Here is a 27,125-nt window from a genome sequence, read left to right on the forward strand (position 1 = left end):
AGCATCTCGACGTCATGGAAGAAGAACATGGCAGACAGCAGTCTCTATCCGAGACACCAACTCCGAGCAAGAATCGGAAGAAGATAGGCCTATCACTGCTGGCCAGCACGTGATTACCTCTGCCCCTACGCCCACATACAAAAAAACCACTGAAGGCCTTGGGTACACTACTGACAGAAGGCCATGGTTCGACCTGAAAAAAGACTGTTGTCAAATGACCTTTAGGTTAGGCGCCAAAAAAGGCCACTTCTGAGTTGAGTAAATCGGTAAAGAGTTCTACCTCGGACTCCAGTAAGTGTCCTCACACCTCTGAGTCGAAGCTTCGACGCCCTGTTTCGGAGCCGAAACAACCGGCTACATTTCCGGGAATGAAAAAGATCCAAACTTCGGAATCCAAGAAAGCTTCTTATACAGAGGAACAAGGACTTTCGAGCCACCTCAAACAAAGTTCGAAGTCAATGCATGAATCTTACAGACCTTCTGATGAGGACACTGAGATCCAGCCTATACTGGAGGTTATGGATGAGAGACAATCAAGAATCCACATACACAAAAAGACTGGGAGAATTGTTACTGCACCTCCTTTGAAAACTAAAAGAAAGCTGGCTTTTCATGAAGAATTAGACACTGTTCAACCACCAGCAAAAAATTACAAACAAAAGGAGAAACTAGTACCTGCCCCTACTTCTCCTCCTCATTCATCACAGCTTTCTTTTTTCTCCTCCACACACTAGTCCACCACCGTTGCCTTCACCAACACACTCACAGTACTGTCATGGGGATACAGTGGATCCTTGGGATTTATATGACCCAGATCCTATTCCAGATAATGATCCTGACTTATACCCCTCCAAGCCTTCTCCACCAGAGGACACTACTGCATAGACGCAGGTTATTTCCAGGGCAGCTGCTTATCATGGGGTGCTTATGCATACTGAGCCCCTAGAGGAGGATTTATTGTTCAACACTCTGGCCCTCATTCTGACCTTGGCGGGCGGCGGAGGCCGCCCGCCAAAGTCCCGCCGTCAGGTTACCGTTCCGCGGTCGAAAGACCGCGGCGGTAATTCTGACTTTCCCGCTGGGCTGGCGGGCGGTCGCCTTCAGACCGCCAGCCAGCCCAGCGGGAAAGAGGCTTCCACGATGAAGCCGGCTCGGAATCGAGCCGGCGGAGTGGAAGCTGTGCGACGGGTGCAGTTGCACCCGTCGCGTATTTCACTGTCTGCGCAGCAGACAGTGAAATACATGTAGGGGCCCTCTTACGGGGGCCCCTGCAATGCCCATGCCAGTGGCATGGGCACTGCAGGGGCCCCCAGGGGCCCCGCGACCCCCCCTACCGCCATCCGGATCTCGGCGGTCCGACCGCCGGGATCTGGATGGCGGTAGGGGGGGTCGGAATCCCCGCGGCGGTGCAGCAAGCTGCGCCGCCGCGGAGGATTCAATGGGGCCGCGGTACACTGGCGGGACCCCGCCAGTGGTGCCGGTCCGACCGCGGCCTTACCGCCGCGGTCGGAATCCCCATTTGAGCACCGCCGGCCTGTCGGCGGTGCTCCCGCGGTCCTCCGCCCTGGCGGTCAAAGACCGCCAGGGTCAGAATGACCACCTCTGTCCTCTACTCACTCTAGATATCAGTCAGTCAAATAACTTTATTCGGCGTGTTGCCATAAAAGTACCCATGCATACAAATAAATCATCATAAAATACAATACTTATTGCATATTTCAAGAAGCAAGACTCTTCAATCTACAGGTCTTTGGAACCTAAACGTACCACTTGAACCTACTAAATATAAGATAATAAATACTTATAAAATCATGTACAGCAATAAAACAATATTTAGATTCCATTAATAAATAATCACATTACTAACTCATATCGATTCCTAATATTAATAGCAGATTTGATAAAGCTTAAAATGGAGCTGTATGTTTGTTTGGACGAGAGGCTTTGAATGTCAATCAATCCTTCTTTATAAGAGGAAGTGTGCAAATTTCGCAAAATAGGTAATAAAAAGGTTTCCTCTAGATATCAGTGCCTTCCCATGTTGCCTGGAATGGTCAAACATGCAGACCACATTTTTAGTGAGCCAGTCAAAGCTAGAGTAATTACTCTGCGTATTGACAAAAAGTACAAACCTGCTCCTACAGACCCAGACTACATCACACACCAAGTTCCTCCAGATACAGAGGTAGTGAGTGAGGCTAGAAAAAGGGCTAATAGCTAATCCTCAGGGGATGCTCCTCCACCTGATAAGGAGAGCAGGAAATTTGATGCTGCTGGCAAGATAGTGGCCACACAAGCAGCCAACTAATGGAGAATTGCAAATTCGCAAGCACTTCTCGCCAGATATGATAGACCCCTTTTGGATGAGATGCAAGAGCTCCTACAGCACCTCCCAAAGGAACATCAAAAGAGGGCACAGCAGATTGTAGAGGAGGGACAGGCCATAAGTAACAATCAGATAAGGTCTGCCCTCTAGGCTGGGGATACAGCAGCCAAAAGTGTCAACACTGCCATTACTATACGAAGGCATGCAGAAATCCAACAGGCAGTACTCAACATGACTTTTGACAAGAAACACTTATTTGGGCCTGAGGTTGATACAAGCAGAGAAAAGCTGTGGAAAGACTCAGACACTGCCAAAGCAATGGGAGCATTAGCCACGTCACCGTATAGAGGCTCCTTTTGCAGGCCACAATGTAGTGGAGGATTCAAACCACGATCCTCTGAAGTTTCTACGTGTGAGAAAGTAGCCTATTTCTAGCATGGTTACCCCAATTTTTGGCCTATTTGTGTGTGTCAGTGTGTATTTACTGTGTCACTGGGATCCTACTAGCCAGGACCCAAGTGCTTATAGATAAAAACCCATATGTCAGTGCGTTTTGCCTGTCTCACTGGGATCCTGCTATCCAGTACCCCAGTGCTCATAGCTTGTGGCCTAATGTGTGTGTTGTCAGTAGTTCTTAACTGTGTTACTGAGGCTCTACTAACCAGAACCTCAGTGCTTATGCTCTCTCTGCTTTTACATTTGTCACTGTAGGCTGGTGACTTAATTTACCAATTTCAATTGGCACACTGGACCCCCCTTAGAAGTCCCTAGTATATGGTACCTAGGTAACCAGGGCATTGGGGTTCCAGGAGATCCATATGGGCTGCAGCATTTCTTTTGCCACCCATAGGGAGCTTAGACAAACCCTTCCACAGGCCTGCTATTGCAGCCTGCGTGAAATAATGCACACGTTATTTCACAGCCATTTTCACTGCACTTAAGTAACTTATAAGTCACCTATATATCTAACCTTCACTTGCTGAAGGTTAGGTGCAAAGTTACTAAGTGTGAGGGCACCCGTCCACTAGCAAAGGTGCCCCCACATAGTTCAGGGCCATTTTTCCTGGACTTTGTGAGTGCGGGACGCCATTACACACGTGCACTACTTATAGGTCAATACCCATATGAAGCTTCACAATCGTAACTTCGAATATGGCCATGTAACATGTCTAAGATCATGGAATTGTCTCCCCATTCCAAATATGGTATTGGGGAGCCAATTCCATCCATCCTGGGGGCTCCACTATGGACGCCCAGTACTGCCAAACCAGCTCTCTGAGGCTTGCACTGCAGCTACAGCTGCTGCCACCTCGCAGACAGGGTTCTGCCCTCCTGGGGTCTAGGCAGCCCAGTCCAAGGAAGGCAGAACAAAGCATTTCCTCTGAGAGCAGGGTGTTACACCCTTTCCCTTTGGAATAGGTGTTACAGGCTGGGGAGGGGTAGCCTCCTACAGCCTCTGGAAATGCTTTGAAGGGCACAGATGGTGCCCTCCTTGCATAATCTAGTCTACACCAGTTCAGGGACCCCTTGTCCCCTGCTCTGGCATGAAACTGGACATAAGAAGGGGAAGTGACCACTCCCCTGTCCATCACCACCCTAGGGGTGGTCCCCAGAGCTCCTCCAGTGTGTCCCAGACTTCAGCCATCTTGCTTTGCAAGGTGTGGGGGCACTCTGGAGGCCTCTGAGTGGCCAGTGCCAGCAGGTGATGTCAGAGACCCTTCCTGGTAGGTCCATACCTGATAAGGTAGCCAATCCCCCTCTCATGGCTGTTTAGGGTCTCTCCTGTAGGTTCTTGTCAGATTCTGCTTGCAAGTTTCCTCCAGGAATCCACCTGCAACTACTACTTCATCCTCTGACCTCGGATCAACCGCAGTCTGCTCCAGGAAGTGCTGTAACAGCAACAAAGTATCCACAAGGGATTTTTTTCCTCTGCAACTTCTGCTCCAGCAGGCAACTGCAACAGTTTCCACAGTGTGCATGCTCTGAGGACTCCGTCTTCACCCTGCACCAGAAGGACCGAAGAAATCTCCTGTGGGATGTCAGAGTCACTCCCCTGCCCCAGCAGGCACCTTCTAAGATGACGACCGGTACCTTTGGACTCCTCTCACAGCGGCGAGCGTGTTCCTAAGGGCACAGAGATTGGACCTCATCAACAAAGACTGTCCTGAGGTCTTGCTGACACAATTTGGAGGAAGTAAGACACTGCCTTCCCTTAGAGCGGTGGTACCCCTGTGTACTGTGTCTTCTTCACCTCCTGAGGCCTCTGTGCACTATTTGCAAAATTCATTCATGTACAGCCTGGCCCAGGTCCCCAGCACTCCATCCTGCGATGCTCAACTCGCTGAGTTGTTCTCCGGCGACTTGGAACCTTTCTTTGTTGTGCTGCACCAAATGAGTTTTGCACCTCCTTTGTCTCCATGTCCTGGGACTTCCGTGGGTGCTGCCTGGCATCCTGAGGGCTGTCTAAAGTGCTGAAAGCCCCCTCTTCCTTCTCACACAGAGTTGAGGCCCCAAGGTCCCTCCTGGGTCCATCCAGTGCCATTTTGATGCAAAAAGCACTTTTGTCGTAACCAAGGCTTGTTGGCGACTTCCAACATGAAATCACGTCTACATCCATTTTCACGTCGTGGGACATCCTTTGCATTATGCAGGAACCCACTGGCATCTGCCTAGGGTGCATTCCTGCAGTCATTGACTAACCGTGGACTCTTCTTTTGCACCCTCGTCTGGGTTGGCAGGGCTCCTGTCCTTCCTGGAACTTCATTCGACTTCTGCACTTGGTCCCCTTCTTTTGCAGGCCTTCAGGTCCAGGAATCCAGCAGTTGTTGTTTACAGACATGGTTAGTTACTGCACAATCCCAATCATGAAGTGTAGTGTGTCCTAAGGAAACTTGCAGTACTTTACTCCTGCTTTTCTGGGATCTGGGGTGGGGTAATTTACTTACCTTTACTGTATTCTTACTCTCCCAGCGATTCTACACACAGTACACTTGTCTAGGGGGAATTCGTGATTCGCATTCCACTTTCTTAGTATATGGTTTGTGTTGCCCCAAACCTATTTCCTCCCATTTAATTCTATAGCATTTCCTATTGTTTGCATTGTTCAATGACTATTTACTTGTCTAATTGTGGTCTCTAGTGTATATATTGTGTATACTACTTACCTCCAGAGGGAGTATTGTCTCTAAGATATTTTTGGTACTGTGTCACCCAAATAAATACCTTTATTTTTGGTAACAGTGAGTATTGTCTTTACTTGTGTATAAGTAAGTGGTATTGCATGAGTTATGCATGTCTCCTAGTTCAGCCTAAGCTGCTCTGCTATAGCTACCTCTATCAGCATAAGCTGCTAGAACACTACTACTTCACTAATAAGGGATACCTGGACCTGGTATAAGGTGTAAGTACCCAAGGTACCCACTACAAACCAAACCAGCCTCCTACATTGGTGGTGCAGCGGTGGGATCAGTACTTGCAATTGCTTTACCACTTTGTTACCTGTGCTTTTCACAAGAATAGCTTGTTCCAATAATTACAGCATATATATTATATATATACCTAGAAACAATTGTCTAACTTTCTAAAAAGTTCTTTAAACTTTGCAAAAGGTTTTACAAAGTCTTGAAAAGTTTTCTTCTTTTCTCTAAAAAGTTAGCTCTGTTATTCTGCTAACTTTTAACTCACTTTCCTAAACTTTTTTCTTTCAATATGTCTTCCACAGATGCTACCCCCTAGAGTTGTGAAAACAACATATGAAAATCTTAACTTTAAAAGTTTGAGGGTTCTCTGTATTGAAAGACGTTTTGAGGATTGGGAAGAACCTGATTAAGGAGTTTCTCTTAAATCTTCTCCTCCAAGATGACCAGGGACTCAGCACTGGTCCAGATCAGAAGGGGGAAGAGGTAGAGGATGACTCCAACCAGGAAGGCTCAGAGGAGCAAACTGACAATCCTGGGGAGGGTACTTCCACAGATCTATCTGTCAATAAGCCCCCTAGTATAACTGGTAGTGGGATGGGTTCACACACAAGTAGGGCTCCCTTCACCCGTAGAGGCCAGGTCACTAGAGTGGCCCCTGTTAGAGATAGATCTGCCTCTGCGCACTCTCATGTTACCTCTGTTTCAGAGGCTTCACATAATTCTAACCCTGAGGATCAGTCCCTAGATAGGTAACTCAGAAAGCTGAGGTTAGAGGATGCCAGACTGAGGCTAATGTAGCAACAGTTGGCCTTAGACAGGGAATCCCTGGCTGTGGACAAAGAGAGGCAGGGTTTTGGGTTAGTTCCCCATGGTGGCAGCAGCAGTTTTAGAAACTCAAATGTTAGGGAACCTTCATTTGATTCTAGAAATCTGCACAAAGTTGTCCCTTCTTACAAAGATGGTGATGACATCTACAAGTGGTTTGCTGCACTTGAAAGGGACTGTAAAGTTCAGAGCGTCATGTACAGTGGGCTGCTAACCTTTGGTTATCCTTCTCTGGCAAGGGGAGAGACAGACTTCTTATTATCAGAGAGGATGATGCAGATAATTATCAAATTCTTAAAGGTGCACTCTTAGATGGTCTGGGCTTAACCACTGAACAGTACAGACTTATGTTCAGAGAGACCAGAAAGGAGTCGTCACAGGACTGGACAGACTTTGTAGACTGTTCCGTGAAGGCCCTAGAAGGTTGGTTAAATGGCAGTAAGATGACTGACTATGAAAGTCTATATAACTTGATTCTGAGAGAGCATATTTTGAATAATTGTGTGTCTGACTTGTTACATCAGTATCTTGTGGACTCAGATCCGACCTCTCCACAAGAACTGGGAAAGAAGGCAGACAAATTGGTCAGAACAAGGGTGAGCAGAAAAGCTCATACAGGGGGTGACAAAACATCAAAAAGAAAGATGGTGAAAAATATCATGACGAACATGGGGATAAAAGTAAACACAAAAATCCGTCTTCAGGTCCAAAACACTCCTCTGGGGGTGGGGATAAAACCTCTTCATCGTCTTCAAACTCTTCACACAATCAGAAAAAAGCCTTGGTGCTATGTGTAGGAAAGTACCATCTTGCCTGGCATGTTACCCCCATATTTCACTGTATATATGTTGTTTTGGTCTATGTGTCACTGGGACCCTGCCAGGCAGGCCCCCAGTGCTCATAAGTATGTGCCCTGTATGTGTTCCCTGTGTTATGACTGTCTCACTGAGGCTCTTCTAACCAGAACCTCAGTGGTTATGCTCTCTTGCTTTCCAAATTGTCACTAACAAGCTAGTGACCAATTTCACCAATTCACATTGGCATACTGGTACACCCATATAATTCCCTAGTATATGGTACTGAGGTACCCAGGGTATTGGGGTTCCAGGAGATCCCTATGGGCTGCAGCATTTCTTTTGCCACCCATAGGGAGATCTGACAATTCTTACAAAGGCCTGCCAGTGCAGCCTGAGTTAAATAACCTCCACGTTATTTCACAGCCATTTACCACTGCACTTAAGTAACTTATAAGTCACCTATATGTCTAACCTTCACCTGGTGAAGGTTGGGTGCAAAGTTACTTAGTGTGTGGGCACCCTGGCACTAGCCAAGGTGCCCCCACATCGTTCAGGGCAAATTCCCCAGACTTTGTGAGTGCGGGGACACCATTACACGTGTGCACTATACATAGGTCACTACCTATGTATAGCGTCACAATGGTAACTCCGAACATGGCCATGTAACATGTCTAAGATCATGGAATTGTCACCCCAATGCCATTCTGGCATTGGCGAGACAATTCCATGATCCCCCGGGTCTCTAGCACAGAACCTGGGTACTGCCAAACTGCCTTTCCGGGGTTTCCACTGCAGCTACTGCTGCTGCCAACCCCTCAGACAGGTTTCTGCCCTCCTGGGGTCCAGGCAGCCCTGGCCCAGGAAGGCAGAACAAAGGACTTCCTCTGAGAGAGGGTGTAACACCCTCTCCCTTTGGAAATAGGTGTGAAGGCTGGGGAGGAGTAGCCTCCCCCAGCCTCTGGAAATGCTTTGATGGGCACAGATGCTGCCCATCTCTGCATAAGCCAGTCTACACCGGTTCAGGGATCCCCCAGCCCTGCTCTGGCGCGAAACTGGACAAAGGAAAGGGGAGTGCCACTCCCCTGACCTGCATCTCCCAGGGGAGGTGCCCAGAGCTCCTCCAGTGTGCCCCAGACCTCTGCCATCTTGGATTCAGAGGTGTTGCTGGCACACTGGACTGCTCTGAGTGGCCAGTGCCAGCAGGTGACGTCAGAGACTCCTTCCGATAGGCTCTTACCTCTCTTAGTAGTCAATCCTCCTTCCTAGGTAGCCAAACCTCCTTTTCTGGCTATTTAGGGTCTCTGCTTTGAGAATCTCACCAGATAACGAATGCAAGAGCTCACCAGAGTTCCTCTGCATCTCCCTCTTCACCTTCTGCCAAAGGATCGACTGCTGACTGCTCAGGACGCCTGCAAAACCACAACAAAGTAGCAAGACGACTACTAGCAACCTTGTATCGCTTCATCCTGCCGGCTTTCTCAACTGTTTCCAGGTGGTGCATGCTCTGGGGGTAGCCTGCCTCCTTCTTGCACCAGGACCTCTGAAGAAATCTCCTGTGGGTCGAAGGAATCTTCCCCCTGCAACTGCAGGCAACATAAGACTGCATCACCGGTCCTCTGGGTCCCCTCTCAGCACAACGAGCGTGGTCCCAGGAACTCAGCAACTCTGTCCAAGTGACTCCACAGTCCAGTGACTCTTCAGTCCAAGTTTGGTGGAGGTACTTCCTTGCCTCCCCATGCTAGACTGCATTGCTGGGTACCGCGTGATTTGCAGCTGCTCCGGCTCCTGTGCACTCTTCCAGGATTTCCTTCGTTCACAGCCAAGCCTGGGTCCCCGACACTCTAACCTGCAGTGCACAACCTACTGAGTTGTCTTCCGGCGTCGTGGGATTCCCTTTTGTGACTTCGCATGGACTCCGGTTCACTCTTCTTCCAAGTGCCTGTTCAGGTACTTCTGTGGGTGCTGCCTGCTTTTGTGAGGGCTCCCTGACTTGCTGGGCGCCCCCTCTGTCTCCTCATCCAAGTGGCGACTTCCCGGTCCTTCCTGGGCCACAGCAGCATCCAAAAACCCTAACCCCGACCCTTGCAGCTAGCAAGGCTTGTTTGTGGTCATTCTGCGTGGGAACACTTCTGCAAGCTTCTTCACGACGTGGGACATCCATCCTCCAAAGGGGAAGTTCCTAGTCCTCTTCGTTCTTGCAAAACACCAAGCTTCTTCCATCTGGTGGCAGCTTCCTTGCACCCTCAGCTGGCATTTCCTGGGCTCCTGCCCACTCTCGACACTGTCGCGACTCTTGGACTTAGTCCCCTTGTCTTAGAAGTACTCAGGTCCAGAAATCCACTGTTGTTGCATTGCTGGTGTTGGTTTTCCTTGCAGAATCCCCCTATCACGACTTCTGTGTTCTCTGGGGGTTGTAGGTGCACTTTACACCTACCTTACAGGGTCTTGGGGTGGGCTATTTTTCTAACCCTCACTGTTTTCTTCCAGTCCCAGCGACCCTCTATAAGCTCACATAGTTTTGGGGTCCATTCGTGGTTCGCATTCCACTTTTGGAGTATATGGTTTGTGTTGCCCCTATACCTATGTGCTCCTATTGCAATCTACTGTAACTTTACATTGCTTGCATTACTTCCTTTTGCTATTACTTGCATAATTTTAGTTTGTGTACATATATCTTGTGTATATTTCTCATCCTCATACTGAGGGTACTCACTGAGATACTTTTGGCATATTGTCATAAAAATAAAGTACCTTTATTTTTAGGAAATCTGTGTATTGTGTTTTCTTACTATATTGTGCATATGACACTAGTGGTGTAGTAGGAGCTTTACATGTCTCCTAGTTCAGGCTAAGCTGCTTTGCCATAGCTACCTTCTATCAGCCTTAGCTGCTAGAAACACCTCTTCTACACTAATAAGGGATAACTGGACCTGGCACAAGGTGTAAGTACCTCTGGTACCCACTACAAGCCAGGCCATCCTCCTGCATTGCTATGTGTGTAGAATCAAAGGCCATTGGCCAGGGAATAAGTCCTGCACAGGTAAATCCCCTGAGCCTACCACCACTAAGACATCAAGATCTAGTGCCCCTAGCAGTAGTGGTAATAGTGGTGGGACTACTGGCAATAGTCAAATTAAGGGTTTATTTGGGTTCCGTTTTGGGACCATAATAGAAACTGGGGCAGACAGTCCCAAGACAGTTTTAGTCACACCTGGTGGCATTGGCCTTGCCCCCTTGGCTGCCTGTCCCCTTAACATGGATAAGTACAGGCAGTCAATCTTAATAAATGGTGTTGAGGCCCAGCCCTACAGTGACACAGGTGCCAGTATCACTTTTGTGACTGACAACCTGTTGTCACCTACACAACACCTCCTTGGACAGAAGTACCAAGTTACTGATGTCAATAACTCCGCTCAGTCTCTCCCCTTAGCCGTAGTTCAACTTAGTTGGAGTGAAGTTACTGGCCCTAAGCAGGAGGTAGTATCACCTAGCTTACCTGTAGATTGTCTATTAGGAAATGACCTAGAGGCCTCAGGGTGGGCTGAGGTAGAGTTTAATACCCATGCAGCCAAGCTGGGTATTCCTGAAGAATTGCTTCCTCTCATTTCTGGTGAAATGAAAAAGAAAATGAGAGAAAAAGGCCTGAAATCTCAGGATACCTCTCCACCACCAGGTAAAAGGGTATCAAAGTATCCCTTACCCACCCTGCCACTAAGGATACCATTCCTGTGGTGGGAAAACCTCTCCTGGGGTGGAACCTGTACCAAGGGAGCCATCAGCTGCCACAGCTGGACTCCCAGAGGTGAAAGTACCTCTCTATGAAACTACTAATCCAGATGTGCACAATTGCACCTTTTAGTAAATGTGGAGCATCCCTCCAGCCCTCCCAGAGAAACTTTAGTGCAGCAGCCTCTAATCACTTAGGACAGCAGCCCTGTCCTAGTGTAGAGCTTATAGGACAGCAGCCCTGCCCTGCTCCAACTCAAGCGACGCGGCAACCCTGTTCTCTCTTACAGCCATATGGACAATGTTTTTGCCCAGCTATGGCTTTATTGAGACAGCATCCCTGTCTAGCATTTCCTGCATTGGACATAGGCCCTGTGGACCAATCCCACTGCCCAACTTTAAAAAATACTCATAGGAACTCTGAGAATTTACACTAACACTGTTGGTTAGGTACACATCTCCAAACAGGGTGGTTCACATCCCCACAGGGAAGTAACCATATAGTGGATGATAAAGGGAGTAACCACTCTATTGCTGATCTACTCTCCACTTATCACCACTTAGACAATAAAGTCTTAACTGGCCAAGGTTAGCCTTTTTGTCCTTCGTTTGGGGGGGGGTTGTGTGAGAAAGTAGCCTATTTCTAGCATGGTTACCCCCACTTTTGGCCTGTTTGTGAGTGTGTGTCAGTGTGTTTTTACTGTGTCACTAGGATCCTGCTAGCCAGGACCCCAATGCTCATAGATAAAAACCTATATGTCAGTGTGTTTTGCCTGTCTCACTGGGATTCTGCTAGCCAGGACCCCAATGCTCATAGTTTGTGGCCTAATGTGTGTGTTGTCAGTAGTGCTTGACTGTGTCACTGAGGCTCTGCTAACCTGAACCTCAGTGCTTATGTCGGCTAGTGACTTCATTTACCAATTTTAGTTGGCACACTGGACCCCCCTTATAAGTCCCTAGTATATGGTACCTAGGTACCCAGAGCATTGGGGTTCCAGGAGATCCATATGGGCTGCTGCCTTTCTTTTGCCTCCCATAGGGAGCTCAGACAAACCCTTGCACAGGACTGCCATTGCAGCCACCGTGAAATAACACACACAATATTTCACAACCATTTTCCTGCACTTAAGTAATTTATAAGTCACCTATATGTCTAACCTTCACTTGCTGAAGGTTAGGTGCAAAGTTACTAAGTGTGAGGGCACCCTTGCACTAGCAAAGATGCCCTCACATACTTCAGGGCCATTTTCCCGTACTTTGTGAGTGCGGGGACGCCATTACACGCATGCACTACATATAGGTCAATACCTATATGTAGCTTCACAATGGTAACTCCGAATATGGCCATGTAACATGTCCACAATCATGGAATTGTCCCCCATTCCAAATCTGGTATTGGGGTGCCAATTCCATGCATTCTGGGGGTTCCACCATGGACCCCAGTACTGCCAAACCAGCTCTTTGAGGCTTGCACTGCTGCTACAGCTGCTGCCACCTCACAGACAGAGTTCTGTTCTCCTGGGGTCTGGGCAGCCCAGAACAAAGTATTACACCCTTTCCCTTTGGAAATAGGCGTTACAGGCTGGGGAGGGGTAGCCTCCTGCAAACTCTGGAAATGCTTTGAAGGGCACAGATGGTGCCCTCCTTGCATAATCCAGTCTACACTGGTTCAGGGACCCTTTATCCCTCGCTCTGGCGCGAAACTGGACAAAGGAAAGTGGAGTGACCACTCCCCTGTCCATCACCACCCTAGGGGTGGTGCCCAAAGCTCCTCCAGTGTGTCCCAGACTTCAGCCATCTTGCTTTGCAAGGCGTGGGGGCACTCTGGAGGCCTCTGAGTAGCCAGTGCCAGGAGATGACGTCAGAGACCCCTCCTGATAGGTCCATACCTGATAAGGTAGCCAATCTCCCTCTCATGGTTATTTAGGGTCTCTCCTGTGGGTTCTCGTCAGACTCTGCTTGCAAGTTTCCTTCAGGAATCTTCTGGAACTACTACTTCATCCTTTGACCTCGGATCAACCGCAGCCTGCTCCAGGAACAGCTGTAACAGCAGCAAAGTATCCACAAGGGATACTTTTCCTCTGCAACTTTAGCTCCAGCCAGCAACTGCAACAGTTTCCACGGTGTGCATGCTCTGAGGACTCCCTGTCTTCACCCTGAACCAGAAGGGCTGAAGGAATCTCCTGTGGGGTGACGGAGTCACTGCCCTGCTCCAGCAGGCACCCTCTAAGACGATGACCGATACCCTTGGACTCCTCTCACAGCGACGAGCGTGCTCCTATGGACACAGAGGTTGGACCCCATCGACATAGACTGTCCTGAGGTCCTGCTGACACAATTTAGACGAGGTAAGACATTGCCTTCCCTGAGAGCAACTGTACCCCTGTGTACTGCGTCTTCTTCACCTCCTGAGACCTCTGTGCACTATTTGCTAAATTCCTTCGTGCACAGCCTGGCCCAGGTCCACAGCACTCCATCCTGCGACGCTCAACTCGCTGAGTTGTTCTCCGTCGGTGTGGAACCTTCCTTTGTTGTGCTGCACCAACCACGGTTTGCACCTCCTTTGTCCCCATGTCCTGGGACTCCTGTGGGTGATGCCTGGCATGCTGAGGGCTGTCTAAAGTGCCCAGAGCCCCCTCTTGCTCCTCAGAGAGATTAAGGCCTCCAGGTCCCTCCTGGGTCCATCCTGCGCCATTTTGACGCAAAACGTACTTTTGTCGTAACCAAGGCTTGTTGGTGACTTCCAACACAAAATCACATCTACATCCATCTTCACGTCGTGGGACATCCTTTGCATCATGCAGGAACCTGCTGGCATCTTCCTAGTGTGTATTCCTGCAGTCTTCGACTAACCAGGGACTCTTCTTTTGCACCCTCTTCTGGGTTGGCAGGGCTCCTGCCCTTCCTGGAACTTCGTTCGACTTCTGGACTTGGTCCTCTTCTTTTGCAGGTCTTCAAGTCCAGGAATCAAACAGCTGTTGTTTGCAGACTTGATTGGTTACTGCACAATCTCAATCACGAGGTGTAGTGTGTCCTAAGGAAACTTGCAGTACTTTACTCCTGCTTTTCTTTGCTCTGGTGTGGGGTAATTTACTTACCTTTACTGTATTCTTACTCTCCCAGAGATTCTGCACACATTACACTTGTCTAGGGGGGAATTTGTAATTTGCATTCCACTTTCTTAGTATATGGTTTTTGTTGCCCCTAGACCTATTTTCTCCCATTGCATTCTATAGCATTTCCTATTGTTTTTATTTTTCTATGACAATTTACTTGTCTAATTTTGGTCTCTAGTGTATATATTGTGCAATATACTTACTTCCAGAGGGAGTATTGTCTCTAAGATATTTTTGGTACTGTGTCACCCAAATAAATACCTTTATTTTTGGTAACACTGTGTATTGTATTTACTTGTGTATAAGTGCTGTGTAACTATAAGTGGTATTGCATGAGCTTTGCATGTCTCCTAGTTCAGCCTAAGCTGCTCTGCTATAGCTACCTCTATCAGCCTAAGCTACTAGAACACTACTACTTCACTAATAAGGGATACCTGGACCTGGTATAAGGTGTAAGTACCCAAGGTACCCACTATAAACCAGGCTAGCCTCCTTCACTACATCCCAGGTAAAGCAACAATATCAGAGAGGAGGATTTAGAGGGTCCTATAGAGGCCAATATTTTAGAAACAGAGGCAAGTTCTAAGTCTCAAAACAAACCACTACACCATCCATCCAAACAGTGACTTATTTCCCACCCCTCCACCCCACATATCTCCTGTGGGGGGAATACTACAGCAATTCCACTCTCATTGGCAAAATATCACCACAGACAATTGGGTGTCATCAATTATCTGCAATGGTTATTGCCTAGAATTGATCTCCACCCCTCCAAACATTCCACCACGTTACCACAAATTGTCCCCAGAACACAACATTCTATTACAACAGGAGGTACATTCGCTACCGCTAAAACCGGCAATAGAACTGTTCCCACATTCTCAACAAGGAACAAGAGTATACTCACTATACTTCCTCATTCCCAAAAAAGATGGCACTCTAAGGCCTATACTAGACCTCTGTTCTCTCAATCTATACATCCTGTCAAAACACTTTCACATGGTAACTCTGCAGGACATCATTCCACTATTAGAAAACAAGATTACATGACTGCTTTAGACCTCAAAGATGTGTATTTCCATATACCCATCCATCCAGCTCACAGAAAATACCTCAGGTTTGTCATAGCAGGAAAACATTATCAGTTCAAAGTTCTGCCATTTGGCATAACAACAGCTCCAACAGTGTTCACAAAATGTCTAGCAGTAGTAGCAGCCTACATAAGGAGGCAACACATTCACATCTTTCCATATCTAGACAATTGGCTAATAAAATCAAGCAATTTTACACAATGCCAACAACACACTCAATACTTTATAGAAACCCTACATACACTAGGGTTCACTCTGAATTACCAGAAATCTCATCTCAACCAGCACAAGTACAACCTTACCTAGGTGCTATTCTAAATACTTAAAAGGCCCTAGCATATCCAAATACACAAAGGATTCAGGCTTTCCAAAATCTCATACCACACATACAGCCAATCAAATATACACTGTAAGATTTATCATGAAGATTCTAGAAATTATGGCATCTTGCATAGCGATAGTATCACATGCAAGACTCAACAGGAGGCTTTTACAACAATGCCTCTCACAACAATGGTCTCAGGCACAAGGTCAATTGCAAGATCTAGTGTTGATGGACTGCCAAACGCACACGTCCCTTCACTGGTGGAATCTCAGCAATTTAATGAAGGGGCAGTCATTTCAAGACCCTGTGCCTCAGACCACAATTACAACAGATGCATCAATGATAGGTTGGGGAGCTCATCTAGACAACCTCACCATTCAAGGGGAATGGGATTCCAATCAGAAAGAATTTCACATAAACCATTTAGCATTATTAGCTGTGTTCCTTGCCCTGAAAGCATTTCAACCCTTTCTCAAACACAAGATTGTTCTGATAAAAACAGACAATATGTTGACCATGTATTTACCTAAAAAAACAAGGCGGGACACATTCATCTCAACTATTTCTTCTAGCCCAGACAATATGTAAATTGGCAATTCACAATCACATTCATTAGTTAGCAGAATACATTCCAGGAATACACAATCAGCTGGCGGATCTCCTAAGCAGGAACCAGCAACAGACACACGAATGGGAGATTCACTTTCAGGTACTTCAAAAGTACTTTCAAAAGTGGTGAACACCAAAAATAGACTTATTTGCAACAAGCGAAAACGCGAAATGGCAAAACTTCGCATCCAGACACCCACATCCCCTAACCAAGGGCAATGCTCTATGGATCATTTGGTCAGGGATATTTGCTTATGCTTTTCCCCCTCTCTCACTCCTTCCCTTTCTGGTCAACAAACGATGTCAGACATCTCTGACCATGATGCTCATAGCCCCAACATTGCCACGTCAACATTGGCACACCACACTCCTAGACCTGTCAGTAGTACCTCATTCCACACTACCAAACAGACCCGATTTATTAACACAAAATAAAGGTCAAATCAGGCACCCAAACCCTAGTGCTCTCAATTTAGTGATTTGGCTCCTGAAGTCATAAAATTTGGATACCTAAAACTTCCATTAGAATGTATGGAAGTGCTTAAGCAGGCCCATAAACCTACTACTAGACAATGTCATGCTAACAAATGGAAAATATTTCTTTACTACTGTCAGTCTAAAAACACTGACCCACTTACAGCATCAATAAAAGATAATGTATGCTACCTACTTCATTTGCAGAAATCAAATTTAGCTTTCTCATCCATTAAAATTCATCATACTGCAATATCTGCATACTTGCAGATTATTCAACACACTTCTCTATTCAGAGTTCCAGTTATAAAAGCCTTCATGGAAGGATTAAAACACATTTTTCCGCCTAGAACACCACCTGTTCCTACTTGGAATCTAAATATCGTAGTTACCAGACTCATCGTCTCACCGTTTGGACACACGCACTATTGTCAAATTCAATTTTTGACATGGAAGGTCGCCTTCCTAGTAGTTATTACTTCATTACGAAGAGGTTAGTGAAATACAAGCATTCACTCTTGAAGAACTTTTTTTCCAAGTACACAAACATAAAGTTGTACTTAGGACAAATCCCAAATTCCTACCAAAAGCAGTATCTCCTTTTCACATCAACCAATCAGTGGAATTGCCAGTCTTCTTTCCACAGCCAGACTCAGTTGCAGAAAAAGCCCTTCATACTCTTGATCTCAAAAGAGCTCTTATGTACTATAAAGATAGAACTAAAGATTTTAGGAAAACAAAACAACTTTTCATTGCGTTTCAACAACCACATAAAGGCAATCCTATCTCTAAGCATGGGTTAGCAAGGTGGATTGTTAGATGCTCACAAACATGTTACATTAAGACAAAAAGACAACATTTGATCACACCTAGAGCACATTCTACAAGAAAGAAAGGTGCGTCTATAGCATTTTTAGGAAACATACCAATGGCTGATATATGTAAATCTGCCACATGGTCTACTCGTCATCAATTTACAAAACATTATTGTATAGATGTATTTTCAAAACAAAAAGCCAATGTTGGCCAAGCTGTCTTAAGAACACTATTTCAAACAACTTCAACTCCTACAGGCTAGCCACTGCTATTTTTGGGAGGATTAACGGGTTTGTAGTCTATGCATAACATGTGTATCTGCAGATACACATGCCATCGAATGGAAAATGTCACTTCTGTTCGTGGCATGTAGTCCTGCAGATTCACATGCACCTTCTCTGCTCCCCGGAAGCCTGTAGTCGTTGAAAGTTTATCATTTGTACATATGTAGATACATTTACATTTGCATGGACATCTATTTATATTCTTATATTCTATCATTCATTCCTTCACCCATTGCGGGAAAACAATCTAACAATGGAGTCGATGCCCATGCGCACTGTAACCGAGACAAGGAGTCACTCGATCCCGTGACTCCGAAAAGACTTCTTCGAAGAAAAACAACTTGTAGCACTCCACGCCCAACACTAGATGTCGGAAGAGCTATGCATAGCGTGTGAATCTGCAGCACCACATGCCACAAACAGATGTACACTGGGTAAGTGACATTTTCCATATCTATTTAGATAGATATATCTAGAGCGATCACATTTGTCAACGCATGTGTTGTTTTCCTGGGGGCTGCGATCGGCCCCCAGGATCCAGGAAAACCACACCCACATATAAAAGTGATATATATATATATATATATATATATATATATATATATATATATATATTAATATATATATATATATATATATATATATATATATATATACACATATATATACACATATATACATATACATATATACATATATGTATATATGCACATATATAATATACATATATATATACTGTATATATATTCACCACCAGTTGTATTGCAGTTGCAGCTTGCGTCTTCAAAGCAATGCACATACTTCAACTGATGTGTCTCAGCTCTACCTTTTAGGCAGCAATAAACAAGTCAAATAAGTCTTGTGATTATGTTTCAGCTACAAAAGGATCAGACTTTTGTCTAGTGGCAGTTTTGATGCCATAAAGTAGGGCAGAAGGTTTATATGCCTACTGCAAAGATCAAATCTGTATTTTATGTAACTAGCTGAGTACATTGGTAAAGTCAGTCATTAACTGTTCTATAATACAAATAAAATATATGTGTGGGGGATCTATGGAGAGATGGAGGGCACTTTTTCTGCGTGTAGTGAGGGAATCCGACGAGGAGGTCACGGGAGTGGGAGCACCAATAATGATTGTTGGACTGGGCGCTAGAGACGCTAAAGACTGTGATGATTGGTATGTGGCACGGTGAAGTAATAGTGTGTCTTTTTTTGAGTGTCTTGAAAGAACGTGCTGATTGAGGAAAAAAGTGAAGGTAAGGTGACCTCTACTGTTGCATGTATCACACACACAAACCCACCAGCAATTTTGTGACTGTCTACGTAGGCTAGTGTTTTAGAGCAACAGTTTAGCCAGTAGCAGAGATGGCATCTCGTTGGTTGGCTGCTACTCAAGTCCTCACTCGGGCTATAGAGGACAGCTCTGATATAGGATCAGAGACTGAGACAGCAGATACTGAGACAGCGTCTGAGGAGTAGGAAAATGGCGCAGACTCTGGAAGTGATTTTTCAGTCGGAGGAGTCCCATTCGATAACTCCTCTTCCATTGATTATGAGGGAGGTGATGAGGACAGTCCTGCTGTCCCTTCGCAAGCACAGTCTGTGCAGTGGGACAATAGCGGGTTAGCCCAACCCATAGATCAGGTGCATGCGGCAGCAAGCAAAGAGAGAGTGCTCTCTTGGGAGCTCCCCAATTTAGTTCAGCCCCAAATTCCACCGCTCAAATCGTATTGTGGAGACATCAAAATTATCTATCATAAAAAAACCTGGTTTTGTAAGGCAGGTACCTGCATTTTTGTTCCTGTACTCGGCGGCCTGATAGGGAAGCCTACCAAACCCAGACATTTCTAGAAACTAGACATCCAGGGGAGTATACAGAGGTGTAACTTGTATGGATTCCCCAAACTTTTCTTACCCAGAATACCCTGCAAAAGTGAAATGTTGAATAAAAACGCAATTTTGCTTTGCATTTCTGTCACACAAACTACAGGAATATGCTGGGATCCACAAAATTCCTACCACCCAGTGTATCCCCACCTGTCCTGATAAAAACGCTTCTCCACTTGAGTGCCTGTACTAGTGCCTGCGTCAGGAATGGATCACCCCAGGGTCAACAGTTGCCCCCATGTAAGGACCAACATTGACCGTTGTGTGATCAATTCCTGTCACGTGCACTAGGCCTAACCACACAAGTGAGGTATCATTTTTATCGGGAGACTTTGGAAAATGCTGGGTGGAAGGACTTTTGTGGCTCCTCTCAGATTCCAGAACTTTCTATCACTGAAATGTGAGGAAAAGGTGTTTTTTTTGCCAATTATTGAGGTTTGCAAAGGATTCTGGGTAACAGAACCTAGTGAGAGCACCACAAGTTACCCCATCCTGGGTTCCTCTAGGTGTCTAGTTTTAAAAAATGCATAGGTTTGCTAGGTTTCCCTAGGTACCGGCTGAGCTGGAGATCAAAATCCACAGCAAGGCACTTTCCAAAAAACACATCAGTTTTCAATGTAAAAATTTGATGTGTCCATGTTGCGTTTTGGGGTGTTTCTTGTAGAGGGCACTAGGCCTACACACACAAGTGAGGTACGATTTTTATTGGGAGACTTGGGGGAATGCTAGGTAGAAGGAAGTTTGCAGCTCTTTTCAGATTCAATAACTTTGCAGCACCGAAATCTGAGGGAAAAGTGTTTTTTGTTTGCCAAATTTTGAGGTTTGCAAAGGAGTCTGGGTAACAGAACCTGGTGGGAGTCCCACAAGTCACCCCATCCTGGATTCTCGCAGGTGTCTAGTTTTCAAATATGTGCAGGTTTGGTAGGATTCCCTAGATGCCGGCTGAGCTAGAGGCCAAAATCCACAGCTAGGCACTTTACAAAAAAAAATCAGATGTCAATGTAAAAATGTGATGTGTCCATGTTGCGTTTCTTGTCGCGGGCACTAGGCCTACCCACGCAAGTGAGGTACCACTTGGAGCAACACAGAATAGCAGAACAAGTGTTATTACCCCTTGTCTTTCTCTACATTTTGTCGTTCCAAATGTAAGACAGTGTGTAAAAAAGACGTCTATTTGAGAAATGCCCTGCAATTCACATGCTAGTATGGGCACAACAGAATTAAGAGATGTGCAAATAAGCACTGCTTCTCAACACCTTATCCTGTGCCCATATTGGAAATACAGAGGTTTCCTTGATACCTATTTTTGACTCTTTATTTTTCTCCAAATAAATTTCTGTACACCCTGAAAATAATGAAAACACATTGTAAGGTGCATCTCCTTTATTGGCTCGGGATACCTAGGTCTCATCATGAACCTATAAGCCTGATATATCCCCGCAACCAGAAGAGTCCAGCGGGCGTAACGGTATATTACTTTTGAAAATATGACATCACAGGAAAATGTTACAGAGTAAAACGTGGCGAAAAATGGTTCGTTTTTCACCTCAATTTCAATATTCTTTTATTTCAGCTGTTATTTTCTGTAGGAAAACCTTGTAGGATCTACACAAATGACCCCTTACTGAATTCAGAATTTTGACTAATTTTTGGAATGTTTAGCTGTCCTCGATCCAGCATTGGTTTCATATTCATTTCTGCAACTAACTGGAAGGAGGCTAAAAGCACAAAAATAGTAAAAATGGTGTATGTCCCAGTAAAATGCCAAAATTGGGCTGAAAATGTGGTTTTCTGTTTCAAGTCTGCCTGTTCCTGAAATCTGGGAAGATGGTGATTTTAGCACCACAAACCCTTAGTTGATGCCATTTTCAGGGAAAAAACACATGCTTTCTTCTGAAGCCCTTTTTTCCAATTTTTCTGAAAAAAAACAATAGCTGTATTTTGGCTAATTTTCTTCTCTCCTCCAGGGGAACCCACAAACTCTGGGTACTTTTAGAATCCCTCGGATGTTGGAAAAAAAGGACGGAAATTTGGCATGGATAGCTTATGTGGACGAAAAAGCTATGAAAGCCTAAGAGTGAGCTACCCTAAATAGCCATGGGCGGGGGGGGGGGGGGGGAGGCCCAGCAGCTAAGGGGTTAATAAAGACAGATACTTTGGAATGTTTCCTAGCAGTACAGAAACTAGAATATGTTACCTAATATAGATGTATGGTGTTATTCTGTGGTTTGAAGAGGAATGTCTAGAGTGTCCCCGCTATTTCTTTTGCTGGTAGATTTTAAATCAAATGTTCTTTTTGAATTGTTTCGGAGTAAAATGGCACCACAAATAACAAACTTAATATATTTTCTTCTTCTAACAAACAGAATGAAAAATACCCTGTTCAGGACACAGCCCTCCCTAAAGGTACAGAATATGCAGCATTACTATTACATGTCCTCTACAATTTGAATTAAGAATACAGATTAAGCTACTTGCTAGATACTTTATTCAGGTATTCACATTTGGCTGTCATATCAGTGCAAAATTTCCATTCAGAAGTAATAATGATCTTTCGTTTATGGTTAACTGACAATAGAGGAAAATGTACGTTGGTGTATATTTTGAATACATTTAATTTACCATGGTAAATACATTTCCAGGACCCTCATGAAAAACACTAAAAACCATAGCTCTGATTGCATCATACATGGAGTATAGTAGATCTTTGGTTTGTAGACAGCATTGTGGTATTACTGAGCCAGCTACCCTAATTCTACACCCTGCTACCCGATGCTTTGAACATCTTCTTTGGCTTTTTTCATCAATTTGTTTGCTCTATTAGAGTTCTCTTCCTTTTGCAATAGAAACCTTTTTTATATTTAAATAATTGTATTTAGGTTGTATCAGAAAAGCCGTTCAAATTTATGAGAAGAAGTAAATAAATTATACATTTACACACCATACACACCAATCTATTAAACTACTTTATAAACTTAGTCTAATCAATGCAGCCTTAAGTTGAAGGAAGTTGAAGAAATGTTATAGACCTAGATCTTAAGAGACTAAGGGCCTGATTACGAGTTTGCCGGTCTCATCACCATATCACCATGGCAGAGGTCCCAAGAAGACCACATAGCCGGCGGTCTTCTACCCACCATAGCACGATTCTTGATTTGTGCCTGCAGTCTTGCAGCAGCTGTACACCCACGGAGGTGGACCGCTGTGCTAGGAACCTCACTTTTTTGTAGGTATTGTTCCACAGTGCAAATACATATGTGTGTATGTACACAAAGCAAGTCAGAAAATACACATATATGTATCTAACCTATGAAACACATACCTTGTCCAACAGCACGGATCCACAGCTATTGTAACAGTGATGAAATGTACGAGTGACTTACCTTAGGAGGTGACCCTGATGGTGTGGATTTTCTTTGTGGACAAGTGTGTGCAGCAAAGGGAGCACCTTGACGAGGAAATATTTGACGGAAAGAGGAGTGCAAAATAGACATAAGGTGAGTACTTACCTTATTTCTCTTGTTTCTGCCAGGTTGAGTATGGAGTCCTTCCTGCCGCAGTTGGCTTGGTGCTGAGCCACATCTTAATGCCGCTGGTGGGAATAGGGGCTGGACTCCAGCCATAGGCATCTGTAGCCTGTGACTGCCAGTGATGTGGATGGCAAAAGGCTGGCGGTGGTGGCGGTCTTTCGTCTATGTAACCGCATACATCGTAACATGGCGGTCGGATTGCCAATGCACTGCCATAGTAGTATCAAGACTGCCAAAGTTGTAATCAGGCCCTCACTTCCTGTTGTGCTACGTTTAAATCGAAACTGAAGTCTCTTCTTTTTCTTAGGCATTGCTTAGTCGTAACTTAACTCCTACAATCTACATTTCTCTACTTTCTTGATGCCTGGATTTTTCACTCCTACTTTTTTGCTAATTTCTCCTTCAGCCTAGATCTCCTCTGTCATTCAGGCCCCAGTACACTTACGACCTTCTTTTGAATTTTACTTGCCTCTTTGTTTCCTCTTTTATCAGATTGTACTGAACTTACCTCTACCATTCTGATTCATCTCCATTCTGCCTCTAGCCCCCTCCCCCCACACTTCTTTAGCTGTGTAGTTATTTCTCTCTTGTGCCAAGCGTTGGCTCTGCTTGGGATCAAGAAGACTAATACTCCACTGACTGTTAATTTTTTAACTTAACTCATAGGCCCGTATTTATACTTTTTGACGCTAAACTGCGCTAACGCAGTTTAGCGTCAAAAAATTTTGCGCCGGCTAACGCCATTCTGAAGCACCATGCGGGCGCCGTATTTATTGAATGGCGTTAGCCGGCGCAAGCAGACCGGCGCTGCCTGGTGTGCGTGGAAAAAAACCACGTACACCAGGCAGCGCCGGCGTTGGGAAAAATGGCGCTAGGGCGTCTTAAAAATGGTGCAAGTCAGGTTGACGCAAAAAATCGCCTCCACCCGATTTGCGCCATTTTTAACGACGCCCAGACGCCATTTACATGACTCCTGTCTTAGTAAAGACAGGAGTCATGCCCCCTTGCCCAATGGCCATGCCCAGGGGACTTATGTCCCCTGGGCATGGTCATTGGGCATTGAGGCATGTAGGGGGGCACAAATCAGGCCCCCTTATGCCACAAAAAAATATTTAAAAAAAAAAAATTATACTTACCTGAACTTACCTGAATGTCCCTGGGATGGGTCCCTCCATCCTTGGGTGTCCTCCTGGGGTGGGCAAGGGTGGCAGGGGGGGTCCCTGGGGGCATGGGAGGGCAGCTGTGGGCTCATTTTGAGCCCACAGGTCCTTTAACGCCTGCCCTGACCCAGGCGCTAAAATCCAGCGCAAATGCGGGGTTTTTTGCCCCGCCCACTCACGGGCATCATTTTTGCCCGGGAGTATAAATACGACGCATTTGCGGCGCAGTCATTTTTTTAGACGGGAACGCCTACCTTGCATCTCATTAACGCAAGGAAGGCGTTCACGCAAAAAAATGACGCTCTTTCCTCATACTTTGGCGCTAGACGTGTCTAACGCCAAAGTATAAATATGGCGTTAGTTTTGCGCCGAATTTGCGTCGAAAAAAACGACGCTAATTCGGAGCAAACGGAGTATAAATATGCCCCATAGTGTCTTCATATATTCTTTTATTTCCTCTACGTTGTTATTTTTATTGTTCCTATTGTAGGCACTGTAGTTTCCTAGGGTCATGTAATCACAATAAAAAACGGCACAAATAAATAAGCCTTGTGCACATTAAGGCCCGTATTTATACTTTTTGACGCTAAACTGCGCTAACGCAGTTTAGCGTCAAAAAATTTTGCGCCGGCTAACGCCATTCTGAAGCACCATGCGGGCGCCATATTTATTGAATGGCGTTAGCCAGCGCAAGCAGACCGGCGCTGCCTGGTGTGCGTGGAAAAAAACCACGTACACCAGGCAGCGCCGACGTTGGGAAAAATGGCGCTAGGGCGTCTTAAAAATGGTGCAAGTCAGGTTGACGCAAAAAATCGCCTCCACCCGATTTGCGCCATTTTTAACGACGCCCAGACGCCATTTACATGACTCCTGTCTTAGTAAAGACAGGAGTCATGCCCCCTTGCCCAATGGCCATGCCCAGGGGACATATGTCCCCTGGGTATGGTCATTGGGCATTGAGGCATGTAGGGGGGCACAAATCAGGCCCCCCTATGCCACAAAAAAATATAAAAAAAAAATAATTATACTTACCTGAACTTACCTGAATGTCCCTGGGATGGGTCCCTCCATCCTTGGGTGTCCTCCTGGGGTGGGCAAGGGTGGCAGGGGGGGTCCCTGGGGGCATGGGAGGGCAGCTGTGGGCTCATTTTGAGCCCACAGGTCCCTTAACGCCTGCCCTGACCCAGGCGCTAAAATCCGGCGCAAATGCGGGGTTTTTTGCCCCGCCCACTCCCGGGCGTCATTTTTGCCCGGGAGTATAAATACGACGCATTTGCGGCGCAGTCATTTTTTTAGACGGGAACGCCTACCTTGCATCTCATTAACGCAAGGAAGGCGTTCACGCAAAAAAATGACGCTCTTTCCTCATACTTTGGCGCTAGACGCGTCTAACGCCAAAGTATAAATATGGCGTTAGTTTTGCGCCGAATTTGCGTCGAAAAAAACTACGCTAATTCGGCGCAAACGGAGTATAAATATGCCCCTAAACATGGTCGACGCTTCAGATCAGACCATATTTTTTTACATGAATCTAATAGGTTGAGACATAATTATCAGAAGTACACCATCCAGCTTTGATTCAGGGTGGAAAAAACTGTGTTGTTGTCTACATTGACAAAACAATAAAAGTAGTTACACTGTAGAAATTACTTTATGAATGATATAGTAATTAAAATAATAGATAAAACCAGTGCATTGCCATTCTATACAGAAAACCACTGTGTTTGTTGAGTTCCTCCTTATTGTTACTGAATTCCCTGGGCCCAGCAACTCACGATGATGTATGGCGAAATGTTCAGTGTATTGAAAAGAGCAATGGACACCCAATTAGGGGATTAAATACTCCTCAGTAACCTAATGCTACCCTTTCTATTTCCCTCTGTTTAGGCTTTTAGGTCACTAATCAGGTGGTCGAGATGTAAGATGCTACTGTAAAATATATTTGTGTTTGATGTGTTCTGTAGCAAAGTGCAAGTGCATTAGTAGGTCCAACAATACCATAGATTTTGAATAGGGGTAATAGCCATGTTTTGCGCAGGGAACTAGTCTTTGTGCTGAAAACATAAATGCTGAAGTTGAGTTTCCACCCCTGTGTTACAATCACAAAGACCACAGCTGGGTTTCTACTTATTCCATTTGGTTCTCTAGACCTAGGTCAGCAGGGTTCTCAGCCTGAACTTGTGATATAAGGTGTCAGCCCCAACATAGAACCCAAGCCAGATATGGTTTGAGACCTATGATTCCTTTATGCAAAAGGTTGTTGTTTAAAAGGGAGCCATGTTTTGATGCACACAATGCGTACTGTAGTTTTGAGAGCTGGTATTCCACCTTGGTTTGGTTAAGTACAATGTTTGTGATTGACAAAGGATTTTACCAAATCTGACTAAGAACCAGCTCCAAGAGTGTCTTTTACATGCACCATCTACCTAAATGTTGTGGTATCAGCTGCCATTGTGATCATGGAGTTGCGATATGTTCTGGCCTTTGGGATCCTGTCCAGCTGAGTTCCATAAAAGATAAAACAAATGGCAATGGTGCCATTTATGGGTTTGATGCTAAACTCTAGGTTTAGGGTATGAGAGAGGTACCCTGTCCCAGGTAGAAAAATAGCCTTAAGCAATTGTTTTCTACCAAAAGACTATCTTTGAAAATAAAGAACACCAACCAGACCTAATGTGAGTCTTGTTTTCAGCTATGCTGAGTTGTATACGAGGAACATTCACTACCCCTGAATGGATGC

The 27,125-nt window shown here is 45.4% G+C and overlaps 1 protein-coding gene across 9 annotated transcripts in view; it reads left to right on the forward strand.

Moving 5' to 3' along the window:
• The window catches only part of EDARADD (EDAR associated via death domain), a 1,293,069-nt gene that overhangs the window by 697,826 nt on the left and 568,118 nt on the right, over nt 1-27,125 (forward strand). For 7 of the 9 annotated variants that reach the window (XM_069234900.1, XM_069234903.1, XM_069234904.1 and 4 more), the window contains one exon: nt 22,062-22,101. The exons of the other annotated variants lie outside the window; for them this stretch is intronic. In XM_069234900.1, coding sequence (XP_069091001.1) covers nt 22,062-22,101 — 40 coding nt within the window. The remainder of the gene's footprint in view (nt 1-22,061; nt 22,102-27,125) is intronic. 9 annotated transcript variants of the gene reach the window in all.

This window comes from Pleurodeles waltl, chromosome 5, assembly GCF_031143425.1.
Source record: "Pleurodeles waltl isolate 20211129_DDA chromosome 5, aPleWal1.hap1.20221129, whole genome shotgun sequence".
Taxonomy (NCBI): domain Eukaryota; kingdom Metazoa; phylum Chordata; class Amphibia; order Caudata; family Salamandridae; genus Pleurodeles; species Pleurodeles waltl.